This window comes from Salvelinus alpinus, chromosome 13 (genome assembly GCF_045679555.1).
Source record: "Salvelinus alpinus chromosome 13, SLU_Salpinus.1, whole genome shotgun sequence".
NCBI classification, from domain to species: Eukaryota; Metazoa; Chordata; class Actinopteri; order Salmoniformes; family Salmonidae; genus Salvelinus; species Salvelinus alpinus.
In genome coordinates, this window is record NC_092098.1 from 21,160,339 (window position 1) to 21,183,166 (window position 22,828).

At 43.8% G+C, this 22,828-nt stretch overlaps 1 protein-coding gene across 7 annotated transcripts in view; it reads left to right on the forward strand.

Annotated features, from left to right (window-relative positions):
* The first annotated feature begins 14,067 nt into the window (after window positions 1–14,067).
* Window positions 14,068–22,828, forward strand: part of LOC139537335 (connector enhancer of kinase suppressor of ras 2-like) — a 41,797-nt gene continuing 33,036 nt past the window's right edge. For all 7 annotated transcript variants that reach the window (XM_071338522.1, XM_071338527.1, XM_071338525.1 and 4 more), the window contains exons 1-2: window positions 14,068–14,542; window positions 21,250–21,413. In XM_071338522.1, coding sequence (XP_071194623.1) covers window positions 14,479–14,542; window positions 21,250–21,413 — 228 coding nt within the window. In that variant the 5' untranslated portion in view covers window positions 14,068–14,478. The remainder of the gene's footprint in view (window positions 14,543–21,249; window positions 21,414–22,828) is intronic.

The window sequence follows — 22,828 nt, forward strand, 5'->3', positions numbered from 1 at the left end:
TAGCCATTTTTTTTTGCCGCTGCTAGTAGCTTTTACCTTCTGCACAGACACCAGCCCTGTTATTAGCCTGGATATTACTCACCAATTTACCAGCATCGGACTGTCTCTCGACAACAACGCCGGATTCCTGCCGTAATCCCTGAGCCACTACTTCTGATCCTCACAGCTAGCTTGCAGCTAGCGCAGCTAGCGCCACTGCCACGAAGCTAGCACCAGTTAGCAAACACAATTCTACAATTCACAACCTCTCTTTCGCCATCCGGCTTGGATTCTCTGTCGACACGACCACGTCTGAGCAGACCCCCTCCGTCTGAGCAGATCACCCCCCGGGCTACTAACTTTAAACGCCGCGTGCTAGCTTAGTGGAGGCCTCCCTGCTCCATCTACGGCTGCCCCCTGGACACTATGATCACTTGGCTACATAGCTGATCCATGCTTGACTGTCCATTAATTCACGGTACTCCATTCTGTTTATTTGTGTTTTATCTGTCGGCTCTGTGCTTTAACTCAGGATCTGTGTGTAGTTAATCCGACCCTCTCTGCCTAGTCGTCGCCATTTTTACCTGTTGTTGCTGTGTTAGACTAGCACCCTGTTATTGCTGCTGTTATCTTACCTGTTGTTTTAGCTAGCTCTCCCAATCAAGACCTGCAATCACTTCATGCCTTATTGTATGTCTCTCTCAAATATCAATATGCCTTGCATACTGTTGTTCAGGCTAGTTATCATTATCATTGTTTTGGTTTGCAATGGACCCTGTAGTTCCACTCTCCGTACCTCTGATACCTCCTTTGTCCCACCCCCCACACATGCGGTGACCTCACCCATTGAGACCAGCATGTCCAGAGATACAACCTCTCTTATCATCACCCAGTGCCTGGGCTTGCCTCCGCTGTACCCGCGCCCCACCATACCCCTGTCTGCACATTATGCCCAGAATCTATTCTACCACGCCCATAAATCTGCTCCTTTTATTCTTTGTCCCCAACGCTCTAGGCGACCAGTTTTGATAGCCTTTAGCCGCACCCTCATCCTACTACTCCTCTGTTCCTCGGGTGATGTGGAGGTAAACCCAGGCCCTGCATGTCCCCAGTCACCCTCATTTGTTGACTTCTGTAATCGAAAAAGCCTTGGCCTCATGCATGTCAACATCAGAAGCCTCCTCCCTAAGTTTGCCTTACTCACCGCTTTAGCACACTCTGCCAACCCTGATGTCCTTGCCGTGTCCGAATCCTGGCTTAGGAAGGCCACCAAAAATTCTGAGATTTCCATACCCAACTATAACACTTTCCGTCAAGATAGAACTGCCAAAGGGGGAGGAGTTGCAATCTACTGCAGAGATAGCCTGCAAAGTTCTGTCATACTTTCCAGGTCTATGCCCAAACAGTTCGAACTTCTAATTTTAAAAATTAATCTCTCCAGAAATAAGTCTCTCACTGTTGCCGCCTGCTACCGACCCCCCTCAGCTCCCAGCTGTGCCCTGGACACCATCTGTGAATTGATCGCTCCCCATCTAGCTTCAGAGTTTGTTCTGTTAGGTGACCTAAACTGGGATATGCTTAACACCCCGGCAGTCCTACAATCCAAGCTTGATGCCCTCAATCTCACACAAATCATCAAGGAACCCACCAGGTACAACCCTAAATCCGTAAACATGGGCACCCTAATTGACATTATCCCGACCAACCTGCCCTCCAAATACACCTCTGCTGTCTTCAATCAAGATCTCAGCGATCACTGCCTCATTGCCTGTATCCGCCACGGGTCCGCGGTCAAACGACCACCCCTCATCACTGTCAAACGCTCCCTAAAACACTTCTGCGAGCAGGCCTTTCTAATCGACCTGGCCCGGGTACCCTGGAAGGATATTGACCTCATCCCGTCAGTTGAGGATGCCTGGTCATTCTTTAAAAGTTACTTCCTCACCATATTAGACAAGCATGCTCCGTTCAAAAAATGCAGAACCAAGAACAGATATAGCCCTTGGTTCACTCCAGACCTAACTGCCCTCGACCAGCACAAAAACATCCTGTGGCGAACTGCAATAGCATCGAAGAGCCCCCGCGATATGCAACTGTTCAGGGAAGTCAGGAACCAATACACGCAGTCAGTCAGGAAAGCAAAGGCCAGCTTTTTCAAGCAGAAATTTGCATCCTGTAGCTCTAACTCCAAAAAGTTCTGGGATACTGTAAAGTCCATGGAGAACAAGAGCACCTCCTCCCAGCTGCCCACTGCACTGAGGCTAGGTAACACGGTCACCACCGATAAATCCGTGATAATCGAAGACTTCAACAAGCATTTCTCAATGGCTGGCCATGCCTTCCTCCTGGCGACTCCAACCTTGGCCAACAGCCCCGCCCCCCCCGCTGCTACTCGCCCAAGCCTCCCCAGCTTCTCCTTTACCCAAATCCAGATAGCAGATGTTCTGAAAGAGCTGGAAAACCTGGACCCATACAAATCAGCTGGGCTTGACAATCTGGACCCCCTATTTCTGAAACTGTCCGCCGCCATTGTCGCACCCCCTATTACCAGCCTGTTCAACCTCTCCTTCGTATCATCTGAGATCCCCAAGGATTGGAAAGCTGCCGCGGTCATCCCCCTCTTCAAAGGGGGAGACACCCTGGACCCAAACTGTTACAGACCTATATCCATCCTGCCCTGCCTATCTAAGGTCTTCGAAAGCCAAGTCAACAAACAGATCACTGACCATCTCGAATCCCACCGTACCTTCTCCGCTGTGCAATCCGGTTTCCGAGCCGGTCACGGGTGCACCTCAGCCACGCTCAAGGTACTAAACGATATCATAACCGCCATCGATAAAAGACATTACTGTGCAGCCGTCTTCATCGACCTGGCCAAGGCTTTCGACTCTGTCAATCACCATATTCTTATCGGCAGACTCAGTAGCCTCGGTTTTTCTAATGACTGCCTTGCCTGGTTCACCAACTACTTTGCAGACAGAGTTCAGTGTGTCAAATCGGAGGGCATGTTGTCCGGTCCTCTGGCAGTCTCTATGGGGGTACCACAGGGTTCAATTCTCGGGCCGACTCTTTTCTCTGTATACATCAATGATGTTGCTCTTGCTGCGGGCGATTCCCTGATCCACCTCTACGCAGACGACACCATTCTATATACTTCCGGCCCTTCCTTGGACACTGTGCTATCTAACCTCCAAACGAGCTTCAATGCCATACAACACTCCTTCCGTGGCCTCCAACTGCTCTTAAACGCTAGTAAAACCAAATGCATGCTTTTCAACCGTTCGCTGCCTGCACCCGCACGCCCGACTAGCATCACCACCCTGGACGGTTCCGACCTAGAATATGTGGACATCTATAAGTACCTAGGTGTCTGGCTAGACTGCAAACTCTCCTTCCAGACTCATATCAAACATCTCCAATCCAAAATCAAATCAAGAATCGGCTTTCTATTCCGCAACAAAGCCTCCTTCACTCACGCCGCCAAACTTACCCTAGTAAAACTGACTATCCTACCGATCCTCGACTTCGGCGATGTCATCTACAAAATAGCTTCCAATACTCTACTCAGCAAACTGGATGCAGTTTATCACAGTGCCATTCGTTTTGTTACTAAAGCACCTTATACGACCCACCACTGCGACCTGTATGCCCTAGTCGGCTGGCCCTCGCTACATGTTCGTCGTCAGACCCACTGGCTCCAGGTCATCTACAAGGCTATGCTAGGTAAAGTGCCGCCTTATCTCAGTTCACTGGTCACGATGGCTACACCCACCCGCAGCACGCGCTCCAGCAGGTGTATCTCACTGATCATCCCTAAAGCCAAAACCTCATTTGGACGCCTTTCCTTCCAGTTCTCTGCTGCCTGCGACTGGAACGAATTGCAAAAATCTCTGAAGTTGGAGACTTTTATCTCCCTCAACAACTTTAAAAATCTGCTATCCGAGCAGCTAACCGATCGCTGCAGCTGTACATAGTCCATCTGTAAACTACCCACCCAATTTACCTACCTCACCCCCCATACTGCTTTTATTTATTTACTTTTCTGCTCTTTTGCACACCAGTATCTCTTCTTGCACATGATCATCTGATGATTTATCACTCCAGTGTTAATCTGCTAAATTGTAATTATTCGATTTATTGCCTACCTCATGCCTTTTGCACACATTGTATATAGATTCTCTTTTTTTTCTACCATGTTATTGACTTGTTTATTGTTTACTCCATGTGTAACTCTGTGTTGTCTGTTCACACTGCTATGCTTTATCTTGGCCAGGTCGCAGTTGCAAATGAGAACTTGTTCTCAACTAGCCTACCTGGTTAAATAAAGGTGAAATAAAAAATAAATAAAAAAATTTCATATATAGTGTCTTGCGTTGGGTGCTATGGAAGGGGTGGAGTAAAAAGCCAGCAGCAGGTCGTGTGACACAGCCTCCCTCAAAAACAAACTATATTTGGTTAGTAGAGACCCTAATGAATATTTTCCACCCCACTTTAGCTGAGACAGCTGTATTTTTCTCTCTACAACCAAATGTGTATCCCATGTACATTGCAGTGAATGGAGTGGGTTGAGTAGGGAGCACTCTGTATTAAACCCATCACTCAACACAAGAGTTCAATTTAAGTTTTTGCAGACTCTATTGAGTAATTCCAGCGACATATATTTGTATTTTGTTAAAAGTGTATTTCTTGAAATCTAACCTACACAATAGCTTTCAGCATGGCAGTATTAGTGTAAACTTTCAAAATAAATGTTGGTATAAATAATAATAATACTAATAATAACAATAAAATACCACAATTTTTTTCAAAGGCGGTTGCAATGCTGTGTGAAAAACTGTTGTACTGCACTAGAGTGTTAAAAAAATAGATATTCCCAAAGTTTAGCACAATCGTGCCGCCAGGAGTACGGTAATAAACTGAAGGCTGATTTTAATTTCGTTGGTATACTACCTTTCAAAAGTTTGGGGTCCTTGTTTTTGAAAGAAAAGCAAATTTTTTGTCCTTTAAAATAACATCAAATTGATCAGAAATAGAGCGTAGACATTGTTAATGTTGTAAATGACTATTTTAGCTGGAAACGGCTGATTCTTTTATGGAATATCTACATAGGCGTACATAGGCCCATTATCAGCAACCATCACTCCTGTGTTCCAATGGCACGTTGTGTTAGCTAATCCAAGTTGTTCATTTTAAAAGGTTAATTGATCATTAGAAAACCCTTTTGCAATTAGTTAGCACAGCTGAAAACTGTTGTTCTGATTAAAGAAGCAATAAAACTGGCCTTCTTTAGACTAGTTGAGTATCTCGATCATCAGCATTTATGGGTTTGATTACAGGCTCAAAATGGCCAGAAACAAATAACTTTCTTCTGAAACTCGTCAGTCTATTCTTGTTTTGAGAAATGAAGGCTATTCCATGCGAGAAATTGCCAAGAAACTGAAGATCTCGTACAACGCTGTGTACTACTCCCTTTACAGAACAGCGCAAACTGCCACTAACCAGAAAAGAAAAAGGAGTGGGAGGCCCCGGTGCACAACTGAGCAAGAGGACAAGTACATTAGTGTCTAGTCTGAGAAACAGACGCCTCACAAGTCCTCAACTGGCAGCTTCATTAAATAGTACCAGTCTCAACGTCATCAGTGAAGAGGCGACTCCATCGATATACAAAATCTCAAATTCATACCACTGAACAAAAATATAAACCCAACATGTAAAGTGTTGGTCCCATGTTTCATGAGCTGAAATAAAATATCCAAGAAATGTTCCATACGCACAAAAAGCTTATTTCTCTCAAATGTTGTTCACAAATTTGTTTACATCCCTGTTAGTGAATATTTCTCCTTTGCCAAGAGAATCCATCCACTTGACAGGTGTGGCACATCAAGAAGCTGATTAAACAGCATGATCGTTACACAGGTGCACCTTGTGTTGGGAACAATAAAAGGACACTCTAAAATGTGCAATTTTGTCACACAACACAATGCCACAGATGTCTCAAGTTTTGAGGGAGCGTGGTATTTGCATGCTGAATGCATCCATGTCCACCAAATCTATTGCCAGATAATTTAATGTTCATTTCTCGACCATAAGCCACCTCCAACATCATTTTAGAGAATTTGGCAGTACGTCCAACCGGCTTCACAACCGCAGACCAAGTGTATGGCGTCGTGTGATCAAGTGGTTTGCTGATGTCAACGTTGTGAACGGAGTGCCCTATGGTGGCGGTGGGGTTATGGTGTGGGCAGGTATAAGCTACGGAGAATGAACACAATTGCATTTTATCGATGGCAATTTGAATGCACAGAGATACCGTGATGAGATCCTGAGGCACATTGTCGTGCAATTCATCCGCCGCAATCACCTCATGTTTCAGTATGATAATGCACGGCCCCATGTCGAAAGGATCTGTACACAATTCCTGGAATTGTGAAAATGTCCCAGTTCTTCCATGGCCTGCATACTCACCAGATTTGTCTCCAATTGAGCATGTTTGGGATGCTCTGGATTGACGTGTACGACAGCGTGTTCCAGTTCCCGACAATATCCAGAAACTTTGCAACAGCCTGATCAAACTCTATGCGAAGGAGATGTGTCGCGCTGCATTAGGCAAATGGTGGTCATACAAGATACTGACTGGTTTTCTGATCCACTTCCCAAGGTATCTGTGACCAACAGATGCATATCTGTATTCCCATTCATGTGAAATCCATAGATTAGGGCCTAATGAATTTATTCAGACCCCTTGACTTTTTCCACATTTTGTTACGTTACAGCCTTATTCTAAAATTGATTAAATAAATGTAAAAAATTTTATAGCATAATGACAAAAGCAAAAACAGGTTTTTAGAATTGTTTTCAAATTTATAAAAAATACAAAACAGAATTTACCTTATATTTACCTTATTTACCTAAATATTCAGACCCTTTGCTATGAGACTCGAAATTGAGTTCAGGTGCATCGTGTTTCCACTGATCATCCTTGAGATGTTTCTACAACTTGGAGTCCACCTGTGGTAAATTCAATTGATTGGATATGATTTGGAAAGGCACACACCTGTCTACATAAGGTTCCACAGTTGACAGTGCATGTCAGAGCAAAAACCAAGCCATGAGGTCGAAGAAATTGTTCGTAGAGCTTTGAGACAGGATTATGTCGAGGCACAGATCTGGGGAAGGGTACCAGAAATGTCTGCAGCAATGGAGGCTGCAAAGAACACAGTGGCATTCGTAAATGGAAGAAGTTTGGAACTGCCAAGACTCTTCATAGACTCTTTCAAACTGAGCAGTCGGGGGAGAAGGGCCTTGGTCAGGGAGGTGACCAAGAACCCAATGATCACTCTGACAGAGCAACAGAGTTCCTCTGTGGAGATGGGAGAACCTTCCAGAAGGAGAACCATCTAAGCAGCACTCCACCAATCAGGCCTTTATTGTAGAGCGGCCAGACAGAAGCCACTCCTCAGTAAAAGGCACATGACAGCCCGCTTGGAGTTTGCCAAAAGGCACCTAAAAACTCTCAGACCGTGAGAAACAAGATTATCTGGTCTGATGAAACCAAGATTGAACTCTTTGGTCTGAATGCGAAGCGTCACATCTGGAGGAAACCTGGCACCATCCCTACGGTGAAGCATGGTGGAGGCAGCATCATGCTGGGGGGATGTTTTTCAGCGGCAGGGACTGGGAGACTAGTCAGGATTGAGGCGAAGATTAACGGATTAAAGTACAGAGAAATCCTTGATGAAAACCTGCTCCAGAGCACTCAGGATCTCAGACTGAGGCGAAGGTTCGCCTTCCAACAGGACAACGACCCTAAGCACACAGCCAAGACAACACAGGAGTAACTTTGGGACAAGTCTCTGAATGTCCTTGAGTGGTCCAGCCAGAGCCCAGACTTGAACCCGATCGAACATCTCTGAAGAGACCTGAAAATAGCTGTGTGCTAACGCACCCCATCCAACCTGACAGAGCTTGAGAGGATCTGCAGAGAAGAATGGGAGAAACTCCCCAAATACAGGTGTTCCAAGCTTATAGCGTCAAACATAAAGAAGACTCGAAGCTGTAATCGCTGTCAAAGGTGCTTCAAGATCAAGATGGCGCCAAAGAGGATGGCTGACGTTTTACATGCCTGTGACTAATTGTGCTATTTAGTTAGTTTTTTGTTGTTGTTTGTAACTTATTATTTTACTTATTTTGTATACAATGTTGCTGCTACCATCTCTTATGACCGAAAATAACTTCTGGACATCAGAACAGGGATTACTCACCTCGAACTGGAAGAAGCTTTTTCCTTTAATGAGTCCGACGAGAAAGATATACTGCTCTCCTGGGAACAGGCCCAGATCCCAGTCATTTGCGTGAAGAAAAGACGAAGGAAAAGAGGACGCAGATCAGGCTGCCTTTGAGAATCTGTAGGCGAGCGAGTAAACTCCCACTGCCATCCTACTTGCTAACATGCAATCATTGGAAAATAAAATTGATGATCTACGATTAAGATTATCCTACCAACGGGACATTAAAAACTGTAATATCGTATGTTTCACAAGTCGTGGCTGAACGACAACACAGATAATATAGAGCTGGAGGGATTTTCAATGCACTGGCAGAACAGAGCGGCTACGTCTGGTAAGACTAAGGGTGGGTGTGTGTGTCTTTTTGTCAATAACAGCTGGTGTGCAATGTCTAATATTAAAGAAGTCTTGAGGTATTGCTCACCTGGGGTAGAGTACCTTATGATAAGCTGTGGACCACACTATCTACCAAGAGAGTTCTCATCTATAATATTCGTAGCCGTCTATTTACCACCACAGACCGATGCTGGCACTAAGACCGCACTCAACCAACTCTATAAGGCCATAAGCAAACAAAAAAATACTCACTCAGAAGCGGCGCTCCTAGTGGCCAGGGACTTTAATGCAGGCAAACTTAAATCAGTTTTACCAAATTTCTATCAGCATGTCACATGTGCAACCAGAGGGAAAAAAACTCTAGGCCACCTTTACTCCATACACAGAGATGCATACAAAGATCTCCCATGCCCTCCATTGGGCAAATCCTCCTAATTCCTGTTTACAAGCAAAAACTAAAGCAGGAAGTACCAATACGGAAGTGGTCAGATGACGCTGATGCTACGCTACAGGATAGTTTTGCTAGCATAGTCTGGAATATGTTCCGGGATTCATCCAACGGCATTGAGGAGTATACCACCTCAGTCATCGGCTTCATCAATAACTGCATCGACGACGTCGTCCCCACAGTGTTCGTACGTACATATCCCAACCAGAAGCCATGGATTACAGGCAACATCCACATTGAGATAAAGGCTAGAGCTGCCGCTTTCAAGGAGCGGGACACTAATCCGGACGCGTATAAAAAAATCCCGCTATGCCCTCAGACGAACCATCAAACAAGCAAAGCATCAATACAGGATTAAAATTGAATCCTACTACACCGGCTCTGATGCTCGTTGGATGTGGAAGGGCTTGAAAACTATTACGGACTACAAAGGGAAACCCAGATGCAAGCTGCCCAGTGACGTGAGCCTTCCAGACGAGCTAAATTCCATTAATGCTCGCTTCGAGACAAGCAACACTAAAGCATGCACGAGAGCACCAGCTGTTCTGGATGACTGTGTGATAACGCTTTCCGTAGCCGATGTGAGCAAGACCTTTAAACAGGTCAACATTCACAAAGCCGCGGGGCCAGATGGATTACCAGGACGTGTACTCAAAGCATGCCTGGACCAACTGGCAAGTGTCTTCACTGACATTTTCAACCTCTCCCTGACTGAGTCTGTAATACCTGTTTCAAGCAGACCACCATAGTCCCAGTGCCCAAGGAAGCGAAGGTAACCTGCCTAAATGATTACCGCACCGGAGCACTCACGTTGGTAGCCATGAAGTGCTTTGAAAGGCTGGTCATGGCTCACATCAACAGCATCCTCTTGTCATGAAATTACCTTTCAAATTATAGCTAAAATAACCAACTTTGAAAGCACTAACTACAACTATTGTTTAAAAATCGCCCATATTGTGCCATTGACATCAGATTGTTAGCAGATAGAGGCACCAAATTGCACACTCACAGCTAGAATATGGATTTGTAGATACAGGGCCATCACAGGATTCACAAATTAACCCCACAGAAGCCATTTTCCAATATGGCCTCCAAACAACTCAATGGGGTCTTATTGGATCAGTTTCGCATGACCATACATGTATGAAATATAACTGTAGTATGCCCAATAAAATCTTTAAAGGTTCGTAGTGATGTAGAATACACAACCAAATGAGCCAGGTGTGCCAGATATATAAATATATCTATAGCTGTCAGAATCACTGACTTCTGATTATGTTTTGATCCTTAATTGCAATATTTAATCTTCAAACATTTAAAATGGATACATACGTGTAAATATTCATGGATGTGGGCTGATTAAAATGATATACAATGCTATCCTATTAACTGTTTTCATTAGGAGGACTATAAGAGAACTACAAGTCTCTCAGCTGAAAATGTACTGTCATGTTTGATTAACTGGAACAAACATTTAACCTACTGTGAAATATGTGCTCACTAATTTCTCTATGACTCAAAGGCTGCCTTTAGACAGGTATCTCAATTCTGATCTTTTTTTCACTAATTTATTTTTTGACCAATCAGATCAGCTCCGAAAAAGATCTGATGTGATTCGTCAGAATACCAATTAGTGGAAAAAGATCAGAATTGGCTGAATTAGCCTAATGTGTTTCGTCTGCTCTGAAATTGTATACAACTGTTTTTGGACATACAGTATTTCCCAAAATACCAGTAATATTATGAATTACAACTTAGTTCACAAATCATTCAAAGAAACCTAACAGACTTTTGGATGTAGACTCCGACCCATTTCGGCTCACACCCACTCAGAGGACAGGGACAGGTACGAGTCTACGAGGGCAGAGTAATAATAGCTGGAGAGAGGAGAGAGCTTCCTTCCCCAAGGATATAAATTATTCACAGATAATGGGAAAAATAATAGCGACATAAAAGCCCATCCATTCATAACTTGCAAGGACAAAATGGACTGAACAGCTGTAAGGCTATGGTATTTCACATGCCCGCCTTGCAATGCAGATGACACATTCTTTGGATAAAATTTGTCAGAGATGCTGACAACGATACCCCCACACAGAGCAAATGTGTTCACATACCCATGGGGGTGTGGCAGAGGGACAGGAACCATCGCTAAACTTACATAAACCAAACAAAGAACAAGCCAAGATGCTTTGATTTAACATAGCAATACTTGGTTAACAGCTTGTCCTAAGAGAGGCCTATTTAATATCTTATGTCTTGTCTCTTGTTTGCTGTATATCCTCAGACTTCAAACACTACTTTTTTTTTTATATACATCTTGATTGATATCACTGAGAATTAGTCTTCAAGGCATTTTAGAAACCTAGACTCTTTGTTGTGCCATGATTCTGGACGGAACAAACATTCCTGTTACATGAATAACATGATAGTGTCTAACTTCACCTCAGATTTAACCAGACCGGAGCATAGACTGAAAAAAAGACTGAGCAAAGTCTGAACAGCCTGTGATATTGTGCCCAGGTCAGGGGTTATGGGAAAAGAGTTGCTCTTTGTTCTGATGACACGTCTCTCTCTATGCTCCATAGTCTCTCTCTCTATCTACGCTCTATAGGCTCTCTGACAGATGTATTGTGCATTTGGGGCTAGTGTGCTGGCTAAGGCTGTGAGTGAGGCTCAGCTCTCTGAGTAGAAACTTCCTCACAACAGCCTAACTACCAATACTGAGGATTCTGAAGTGGCTGTGTCCCTGCTTTAGACTAGATTATTAATTAAGGAATTCATATGATTTAGAATTGTTCAGTGCACAGGTGTATTACATCACATCTTGCCAAGGCCACATACAGTATGCACATTATACCAAACCACCAGTAAAGCGAAACCACTTCAAAGTAATCTGAGTTTGTTGTTTCTATAGGCCTACTTCATGAGGCAGCATCTCAACCTATGGTAAGCCTATTCATATTGTGGTAGTGGGATGCATTCATGGCAGTCTTCTATAGCTTCCACCTGAGTGAGTGGGATGTCTTTGTTATGTCAAAGAGATTCATTGTAGTCTCGACTGAGTCTTGAGTCTGTTGGTGGATATGTTAAATAGGGAGTGTAATCTATGTGATGTGCCAGCCACCAGCGCTCTCAATTCTCAGCGAACTGGGCGTGCCTTGCAAGACCCAGGCTCTGATGGGTTACAACAGATGAACTTAGCTCATGAGCATCTACAAGTTATATTCTTCAAGAATTCATGGATTTACAAAAGTATGTATACAAAAGTATGTGGACACCCTGTTAAATTAGTAGATTTGGCTATTTCAGCCACACTGTTGCTGACAGGTGTATAAAATCAAGCACACAGCCATGCAATCGCCATAGACAAACATTGGCAGTAGAATGGCCTCACTGAAGAGCTCAGTGACTTTCAACGTGGCATCGTCATAGGATGCCACTTTTCCAATAAGTCAGTTCGTCAAATTTCTGCCCTGCTAGAGCTGCCCCAGTCAACTGTAAGTGCTCTTATTGTGAAGAGGAAACTTCTAAGAGCAACAATGGCTCAGCCAACAAGTGGTAGGCTACACAAGCTCACAGAACGGGACCGCTGAGTGCTGATGCGCATAGCACGTAAAAATCGTCTGTTCTCTGTTGCAACACTCACCGCCAAGTTCCAAACTGCCTCTGGAAGCAATGTCAGCACGAGAACTGTTCATCGGGAGCATCATGAAATAGGTTACCATAGCCAAGCAGCCGCACACAAGCCTAAAATCACCATGCGCAATACCAAGCATCGTCTGGAGTGGTGTAAAGCTCGCCGCCATTGGACTCTGGAGCAGTGGAAACGCGTTCTCTGTAGTGATGAATCACGCTTCACCATCTGGAAGTCCGCCGGACAAATCTGGGTTTGGCAGATGCCAGGAGAACGCTACCTGCCGGAGTGCATAGTGCTGACTGTAAAGTTTGGTGGAGGATAAATAATGGTCTGGGGCTGTTTTTCATTAGTTCCAGTGAAGGGAAATCTTAACGCTACAGCACACAATGAAATTCTAGAGGATTTCTGTGCTTCCAACTATGTGCCAACAGTTTGGGAAAGGCTCTTTCCTGTTTCAGCATGACAATGCCCCCATGCACAAAGCGAGGTCCATACAGAAATGGTTTGTCAAGATCACTGTGACTGAACTTGACTGTCCTGCACAGAGCCCTGACCTCAACCTCATTGAACACTTTTGGGATGAACTGGAAGCAAGTTCCCGCAGCAATGTTCCAACATCTAGTGGAAAGCCTTCCCAGAAGAGTGGAGGGTGTTATTGCTGCAAAGGGGGGGGGGGGGGGGGTTAACTCCATATTAATGCCCATGATTTTGGAATAAGATGTTCGGTGAGCAGGTGTCCACATACATTTGGTAATTTATTGTATCATTCATTTAAAGTCTAAAAATCAATGTATCAATTACAGATTTTCCCTTTAAGCAAGGATAATTAGTTCATGTTAATAACTAATTAAAATAAACGCCCATACTTTCATTATTATCTTATAATAGGGTAACCCATACCCTACCTAAGTCCAAAAATGAATGTAGCAGCAATTGCAGATTGCCCCATTGATATTTAATAGGCTTTTATCAGAAGCTTTCAATAAAAACTCATAACGTATAGAGGTGCAAGTATTCCATATTATTATACATCTTGTGCTATTAAATTGATTATCTGTTATTTCAAATAAAAATAAAAATACATTGCAACTGGCTCGTTCTTCTCTTTCATAATGTTAATTAACCAGATCAATTAATGTTTTATTGAATGCCTAAATCTTGCTTCCCAGAAGATTAGAATAAGAGAAGGAGATATTACAGTATCCTCGCTTCAGTTACGAGCGTCGTTTCCACTTGGCTGCGCTTGCTTGTATGATGGAGGCGTGAGCAACGACAAAGACGCGAGGGAAACATGGGCGAGAGGGAGAGAAAGAGGAGGGAGATACATACAGTGAACGTTCGTCTGATGAGGGGGAGGGGGAGAGGGAGAGGGAGGGGGAGCTTGCAAGCGCTTGTGTGACTCACAGATGGGTGGTAGCAGTCTAGAAGGAGAATGCGTGGACCGCACGGTGCGACTGGGAAATAAACCCACAGACGCCACTACATGCCTTCTCTTTAGGATAGTATGAGATGAATTGGCGAGAGGGTCGCGGACGGTGCCACCAGAATCGTGCAGCAGCCTGACATGAGCTATTCGAGCGCACAACACAACAAGCACCAACCGCAGAGGAATGTCTATAACTCTATCCGACTCGAATCAAGCCACCCAGAAAATAACGTAGTCTCGGATCCGTTGGACCTCCTTCGTCGTTGTTATAAAACAGGAAAACGGATTACAGAACCAAACATTTGAGAATTTTGGGCTTGTTGGAGCGTTTCTTTTGTCAGGCGAGACCTGAAAAACTTATACAATGGCTCTGGTCATGGAGCCTGTGAGCAAGTGGAGTTCGAGTCAAGTGGTGGACTGGATGAAAGGTACGCCACGGTTTCAAGATGTGCATTAGATGTTGCCAATCAACCTGCACACAAAATGCTGTGAAATACATATTCTCTGTCCTCAAGTATAACGGCACCAAATGCGCCTAACTCCGATCAATAAACAGTGAGGCTAGTGCCATCACTGGCGACTAGGTGAAACAAAAACACCTGCTGGACCTCAGAAATAATGTATTAAATTATAATGGCAACAAATTGATATTCTATTATATTGTATTTACTATGTGGGCTCTCTATACCACTAATGGAATTCAAATTGCAATTGAAATGTGGGCTGTGGAATTGGCAGTGATATAGACTTGGACCTGAGAACATGTCGAAGCACTGCTGGATGAGTTGGTTTATTGGTAATTGAAAGAGTTCTGTATGGAGGCAGTCTTTGTCTTTTAAGTGGCATTTCAGATCGGTCTGAATATTGCCATTATGGGAGAAATGATCCACTGAAATGAAGGCATTGGGATGAATGACACTGAGGGAAAAGTATTTACAATAAAACATGTAGGTATTTGAAATGAAACATTTGATGGTTCCAGAATATGCAGAATATAATTATTGGAACAAACCGAAATGTCTATAAGAGAGACACTAATGTATCTAAAATACCTTATTTAATGTCTGTGGATGTGGAGCTGAGATAGTTGTTTGATTCTCTGAGTCCCATCGAAGTGAAAGTCAAAGATGGACTCTAGAGTATATATTACTAATAGCTATTACATCATCACTCTGGAGTGGATCTAGTGCATATACCAAATACATCAATTATTTATTAACTACATCCAAAAATACTATTTCAGATCTGCAACACAGGTGGTGGTAATAATGCAGTAATAGCTATATGTTAGATGAAGAATATAAGATGGATGTGGTGCTACTTTGAGTGATTCATATGAGAGATGTATTGTGTGTGAGGCAATGGATGAAGGTTGGCAGTAGGCCCATGTTGCTTTGGAGAGATGCTTAACCAGATGGTGGTAGTGCCCTATGTGCTTTTGAGCCACTGTGGCCTGCGGTAACTGCCGTTGGTAAGCCTATCTTTAACACTCACTAGGCTCCCTGGGCCCAGAACCTGTGGCTGGGCCAGCTCTCTGAGATCCAAGCTCAATTTCTTTCAGTCCTCATCACCTTCCCACTGGGCACACACTGGTTGAATCAACGTTGTTTCAACAAAATTAAGTTGTACCAATGTGGAATAGACGTTGAATGGACTTCTGTGCCCGGTGGGTCTCCATCTCTTCCAATATGCAATCTCTTTCTCTTCTCTCCATCAGCTCTGAATATCATCATTATTGTCCTTTTACTCTCTCTTCTGCCATTCCCTCTTACTCTTCCATTACATCCCTCTAATCCTCCTATTCCTCCTGTCTCTCCAAGCAAAAAAAAACACACACACACACACACACACACCACCTCAAATAGACGTTTTTCACCTCCCATCCTCTTCTTCCAATATGAATTGTATGAACTACTGACTCCAGGTTAGAATTAAGTGGAGCGGTAACACTTAATACACTTCTCAGACGTGTTTAGATAATGTAGGCCAAAAGGCATGCATATTCGGGGGGGTCATGCATATTCATTTGAGAGAGGGTATGTTTTCTGTCCATTCTATGTTATTGTTTACATTAATTGTGTGTTACTGTCATGTGTTTTGTGTGTATCACATGCCTGTGTATGTCTGTTTTCATATATGTCGTTATTACTGTGTAATGTGTTGTTTGTCTCTGCTGAGCAGAGTACTCATGTGGATGATTCTAACCTCGCAGTGATGCTCCAACCACTTGTTCATTTACTTATTCACGCCTCCACTGCCGGAAAACACACTCACTCAAAGATTCAGTCAATCTCCAAACGTACACAACAGCTCAGCTGGCTGACTGAGACAGACACACTAGTGCCTGACTGCTGGGATCAGACACAAAGTAGTTCATGAGTTCAATACAATAGCACATAGTAGTCAAGGCGTTAGTGTGTGTGTGTGTGTGTGTGTGTGTGTGTGTGTGTGTGTGTGTGTGTGTGTGTGTGTGTGTGTGTGTGTGTGTGTGTGTGTGTGTGTGTGTGTGTGTGTGTGTGTGTGTGTGTGTGTGTGTGTGTGTGTGCATTTGCCTGGAGAAACAAGAGGAATAGGAGGATTAGAGGGATGTAATGGAAGAGTAAGAGGGAATGGCAGAAGAGAGAGTAAAAGGATAATAATGATGATATTTAGAGCTGATGGAGAGAAGATATTGCATATTGGAAGAGAAGGAGAGGAGATGAGGACTGGAAGAAACTGAGCTCGGATCTCAGAGAGCGGGCCCTAGAGTGGCCCAGCCACTGATGAGTGGAGCTGAGACAAGTTAAAGGCCCAGAGCCTAGTAATGGGCATGTGAAGTGAGGGATGTAGGAAGACGCCACAGTAACAAAGGAAAGGAAATGGAGTTTGTGTGATCTTGTCTCGGATCCATTCTTATACTCCCCGTCGCAAGGGCCCATAGCATCTCCACCTCATCATTACCATTCAGAGGTTCCATTATTAGCATAGGGCTCAGTGATGTCACCTGAGGCCAAATAGGAGCACCCAGTGACCTTCCTATAATGCCACTCTCTGCATCCTCCTGGCGCTGTCCAAGCTCTCTACTCTCTTTGCACCTACAAAGACCTCTCCACTGAGAAACCCCTCCACTTATTTTAAATGAAGGGTGAACTGTGCATTTTGCACATATCATTTATTTACACATGTATTGCATTTTAAACCAGGGGTTGGAATGTTCTGAACAGAACCATTATTGTTTTTATTTCGTTCCACTCTTCCGACCAGCAAATAAAGTTCTGAACCATTTTTAACCCTCAAAAAGTACCGGTTTATATCATTCCTTTCTGTTCCTTTTTTAACCTGTGAAATATATATATATTTTACAATTATCTCATCAAATTACTTCACCAACCAGTGCAGATAGAGCAGGCAAGCTAGTTGATTACATGCGTGATGGACAGACAAGTGTAGCCTATGGCGCAAGATGCCACTGAAAAATGCCTGGAATGTAAAATAATGATATTAACTGGTTCCCATGCATTTAAAATAATGTTTCTGTTCTAGAACAGTATGGATAACTTTTGTTCCAGGTTCCGTTTCTGTTCCTTAATTTTTTTTGTTCTTTTCCAGTTTTCGGTTCTGTTCCCTGAACCGGGTTCCAACCCCTGGTTTAGAAAGCTGCAAATACTTGGCTAATGTTCAAGCTAAGGGTTTTATGAAAATATTTAAAAAAAAATCTTAAATATGTTATGTTCACACAAACACCTGCCATACATTTGTGCTAAAGGCAATTACTGAGAAGATTGTCAAGCTAGCTACCCTAGCAGAATCATGTCGAAAATTAGACCAATTTCCTCACTTGTGTTGCATAACATTTAATGCATTTGATGTTTGAATATTATTATGTGATTAAAAAACATGAGCTGGCGCACACCCAGAAAAATGTGTTTGTGTGGAGGTGCTGACTAACGGGGAATAAACTTTTAACTATCAAAATAAAGAAAGTCACACACTGGCCCTGAGGAAGGCACAGCGATGCCGAAACGTTGGTAAATACCCATTCAGTTGCTGGTTTATACACGGAGTGTGCGACTTTCTTTATTTTGATAGTTTATGTATAGACTATAGAGTATGTGTGTACACATTTACAGCATGTTTCTCTGGTTAAAGTGTGGTTATCGGGCCTCCTGGGTGGCGCAGTGGTCTAGGGCACTGCATCGCAGCGCTAGCTGTGCCACCAGAGATTCTGGGTTCGCGCCCAGGCTCTGTCGCAGCCGGCCGCGACCGGGAGGTTCGTGGGGCGACGCACAATTGGCCTAGCGTCGTCCGGGTTAGGGAGGGTTTGGCCGGTAGGGATATCCTTGTCTCATTGCGCACCAGTGACTCCTGTGGCGGGCTGGGCGCAGTGCGCGCTAACCAAGGTCGCCAGGTGCACGGTGTTTCCTCTGACACATTGGTGCGGCTGGCTTCCGGGTTGGATGCGCGCTGTGTTAAGAAGCAGTGCGGCTTGGTTGGGTTGTGTTTCGGAGGATGCATGGCTTTCGACCTTCGTCTCTCCCGAGCCCGTACGGGAGTTGTAGAGATGAGACAAGATAGTAATTACTAACACAATTGGATACCATGAAATTGGGGAGAAAAAGGGGGTAAAATGTATTTAAAAAAAATATATATTTTTAAAAAGTGTGTTTATCGTGTGTGTGTTTTGATCTGACTGGCTGGCACACTGCCCATGTCTCTTGACATTGATAAATGATGTAGATTAGCATAGTGCCCCTCCCCTACAAAGCCAACACAATAATGTATCACAGCACTAAACACAACTTACTCACCGCAGGCTCAATTACTAGCAGATTAATAGTCTCTTAATCAGATCTCTCATCTCATCTCTCTCTGTGTCTCTCTGTGTGCTCTTCCCAGTCAGGGTGGCTGTCTGTCTCATCCATTGGTCTCATCACAAAGAATAGCTCTGTTTGTTTAGGGAGGCCAGGCCAGTTGATTAAGGGGTAATTTCTCTGCAAAGTGGGGGGAAGGCTCTATGCAAAGTGGGGTAAAGCAAGGCTAGTTTGTTATAGAAGGGTTGCTCTGCCCATTTAGAATGACAAAGCCCATCTCTGAATTGAGGTGTAATATAGGTGTTTAGAACAGATTACTGTGTTTATGTAGGGAGATAGCTCTGTTATCTGGCGAGGCAGAGCATTCATACTTTAGACAATGACCCTGCTTGTTTTGGTGGGAAGACGTTAGAAGGGTCTTTTCTATCTCTCTACCTTTTCACTTACATGTTTAGTTACAGTATTGTTGTCTTGTTGTCTTGCAGGAGCCACTACTCCAAACCCCACTGCATGGTTTCTATAGCAACATGGGGATTTCTTCATTGACAAATGGTTCTTGATTAACTGGGTAAAGAGGCTGATTTGTTAAGCCCTTAAATTGTATGCAAAGCCATGGAACTCTCCTCTTTCTGCTTCTCCACAATTTCTCTGCCAGCTGAACTTGAGCCGAATGCTTCATTAGGTCCAGGCCCGAGAACACACTGAGATTGAATCAAAAGGAGGAGATGAGGGCTCCACAGCCTTCTTTGTGGGAGGCTGACCGAGGGAGGAGAAAGGAGAGAAAGAGTGTGGAAGGGTGGATGAGAGTGGATGAGGGAGAGATTGAGAAACACTGAGACGGAGAGAGATGAGGAAAATTGTATATGTGTGTTTAAACATGTATATGTGTGTTTACGTGTGTGTGTGTGTGTGTGTGTGTTTTTATATGTGTATCGGTATCTTAGCCAATGTGAGGACAATGTCAACATCCATGAAGAGCGGGGGGGGGGGGGGGGGCGTTTCCATGACAACATCAAGCTCTGCCAAGTAGGTCTGCCCCTATTTGAGACAACGGTCCTTGAGATGAGATCCATGATGTGTGTGTGTGTGTGTGTGTGTGTGTGTGTGTGTGTGTGTGTGTGTGTGTGTGTGTGTGTGTGTGTGTGTGTGTGAGACAGCAGTGTGTGTCAGTGCTGGAGCGAATGTGTGTGTCTGTGTGAGTGTTGAGTCCAGATTTAGACAGACAGTGACAGATAGCGTTTGTACAGCTGTGAATGAAAGCTTTCAGAGATAATGACAGAGATGGTGCTATCGTTGTGTTTGTATGCCAGTGAGATAGGAGGATCAGTTTGAACAGCTCCTCTGTTCAAACTGGGGAGGGAAGGATGGATGGAAGGAGGGAAGGAGGGAAGGATGGTACTGTGTTTCAAGTGGGTTTAGTGTGGGGCTAAATGTTTACTCATGAAAGACCTGTGCCAACTGTTGGTTATGAGTGGGCTGTAAGTGTGCAGTAAATGTGAGAGTGTTTGAATGTGTCATGGTCTTAATAAAGATATTATACTTTTTGTGTAGTTCTTTGTGTGGAAAGAACTACACAATAATAGTAGGATGGTTGTATGTAATGGTATGCGTAGGGGTTATGCGTATGTAATGGTATGTGGAAAGGATTGGTTGTTTGTGGGTTGTACATAGCACTGTAATTTGTTGGACATGTGTGGAGGTCTGTGTGACGTGGTTGATTAAAGCTTGGTGAGTCTGTGTGTGTATATCTGTTCAGCGATGCCCAGAAAGGCACTATGTTCATCTCTGAGATCTCTGTTTGTCCATTTTCGTTAAACCAAGCACTGGCACACACTCACAGGCTGCAGTTTCAAAGCCCAGAAATGAGAGACACAAACACACACACAGTCAGAGATAGAGAGAGAGAGTGGGGGGGAAGAGACAAGGTGGAGCGATAGAGTCACTGTAAACCCCTCAGGACTGCAGAGCTGAACTGATAAGAGGGAGTTTCTTCACACAGCCCTGACCAGATAATATAACATCTTCACACACAATATTTAGACTGATGCCTGTGAGGGACTGAGGTTGTTGGAGCTTACATCTGAAACACACTGCCTGCATTGGTCTTGGTAATAATCTGGATAGATGGAGTTGATACCAAGATTATTGTTACTTAAATGATATTATGTTGTCTCTCAAAATAATATGCTATATATGCTATTTTTCAATTATACATGAATCAATACTTGTGTATAAAGTAGTAGCAGATAGCAGCAGAGAGGAGTAAGCCAATACAAATCTGTTTACCTGAATATATCCCTATGTAATGAGAGTTTTCACCTTGTCATTTCCTCCTCTCCCTCCAGGGCTGGATGACTGTCTGCTGCAATACATTAAGACGTTTGAGAGAGAGAAGGTGGGAGGAGACCAGCTGCTTCGTATCACCCATCAGGAGCTGGAGGACCTGGGAGTCACCCGCATCGGACACCAGGAGCTCATCCTGGAGGCTGTGGACCTACTCTGTGCTCTGGTGAGTCCTCCATCCCTTTCACTCAGTAATTTCATTCCCCTCCAGAGCAGGGGTCTTCAACCTTTTCTTACCCAGGGACTCCCGTCACATGTTACCAAACCTTTTTTTTCACGTCTTGTCTTATCATCAGGTGAATGATAATGGCAAGGCGAAGTAATCAACATTTATTTTTAAAATGGATAGATATGGTAGATCGTTTTCACTATTTTGACCTCCCCACACTATAATTGGAAGATGAAGTGTAAACTCTCAACTGCCTATTAGCTAGAAAGTTAAAAATAGCAGCTAAAAAATAGCAGCTGCTTAGAGCTAAAATAGCAGCTGTTTAACTGGTTAAACAAAGGTTAGCCATGTTTTTGCAAAAATGATTTACCAAGTCAAGAAAGCTTACCACCAACCAGTAGCACTTGCCACACTGGTAGCCTATTCGCAGGGGCTTTTTCAAAGTCTATGTCAGATACTCTAGTGATTGTAATTTGCTCAATATTAGGAGTTGAGAGTCATTGAGGACCGATGAACCCACCAATGAGTGTGAATCAAGTTAGGAAGTCAGAGAACCATCCAGAGACCAACTCAAAAAGTCTAGGTCTAGGCTTAATCTGTGTCCGGGAAACCAACCCTTTATTTTTTGGCCATAGTGAAGACCCCTTTTTAGAGAGGTCAGACAGGCAGCTGGCGTAGGGCTTAACTGTAAGAGTCTTTACAGTTTAGGAGTGAAGTGTTGGGATATGTTAAAGCATTTCTGCGCTGACAGCATTTCAGACTCTTGTTCCATCTTGTATGTTTTGTTTGTCTGACGTCTGTGTCCATTTTAGGACATTCTATCATTCAATATTCCCTTTAGGTTGGATTTTCTTTCTGATTATTGATAATTAGTTGTTGACATATTCACAGTTGGCTAATATCTATTTTAGGCTGACAAGTGTTGTGACAGATCAGGTAATTGCCCTGTTTGTCAGTTAATTTCACTTGTTCCATCTGTATGCTGGAGGGATAGTCACTCACAGAAAATAAACATTGATAATCTCTGATAATCCCCTGGACTAATTTTCCATTCTCTCTGCCACCCCACACATACTGTACAGACACAATCACACCAGCTTCTAGGGTGGTTTGGGTGGGTGTGACACATGGATGATAAAGAACGATGACCAACAGAAAATAATAGATATAGAGAAAGAGGGGGAGCTAGAGGATGAGAGAGAAGAGAGAGGATCCGAGTAAAGATTGAGTGGGTGAGATTGATGGGAATAAAGGGAAACGAGTGAGGCGGGATATCTATTTAACTAACTATTTAGCAGCCTTATGGCTTGGGGGCAGAAGCTGTTCAGGTTCCTGTTGGTTCCAGACTTGGTGACTTAGTTGGTACCATTTGCCAAGCGGTAGTAGAGAGAACAGTCTATGACTTGGGTGGC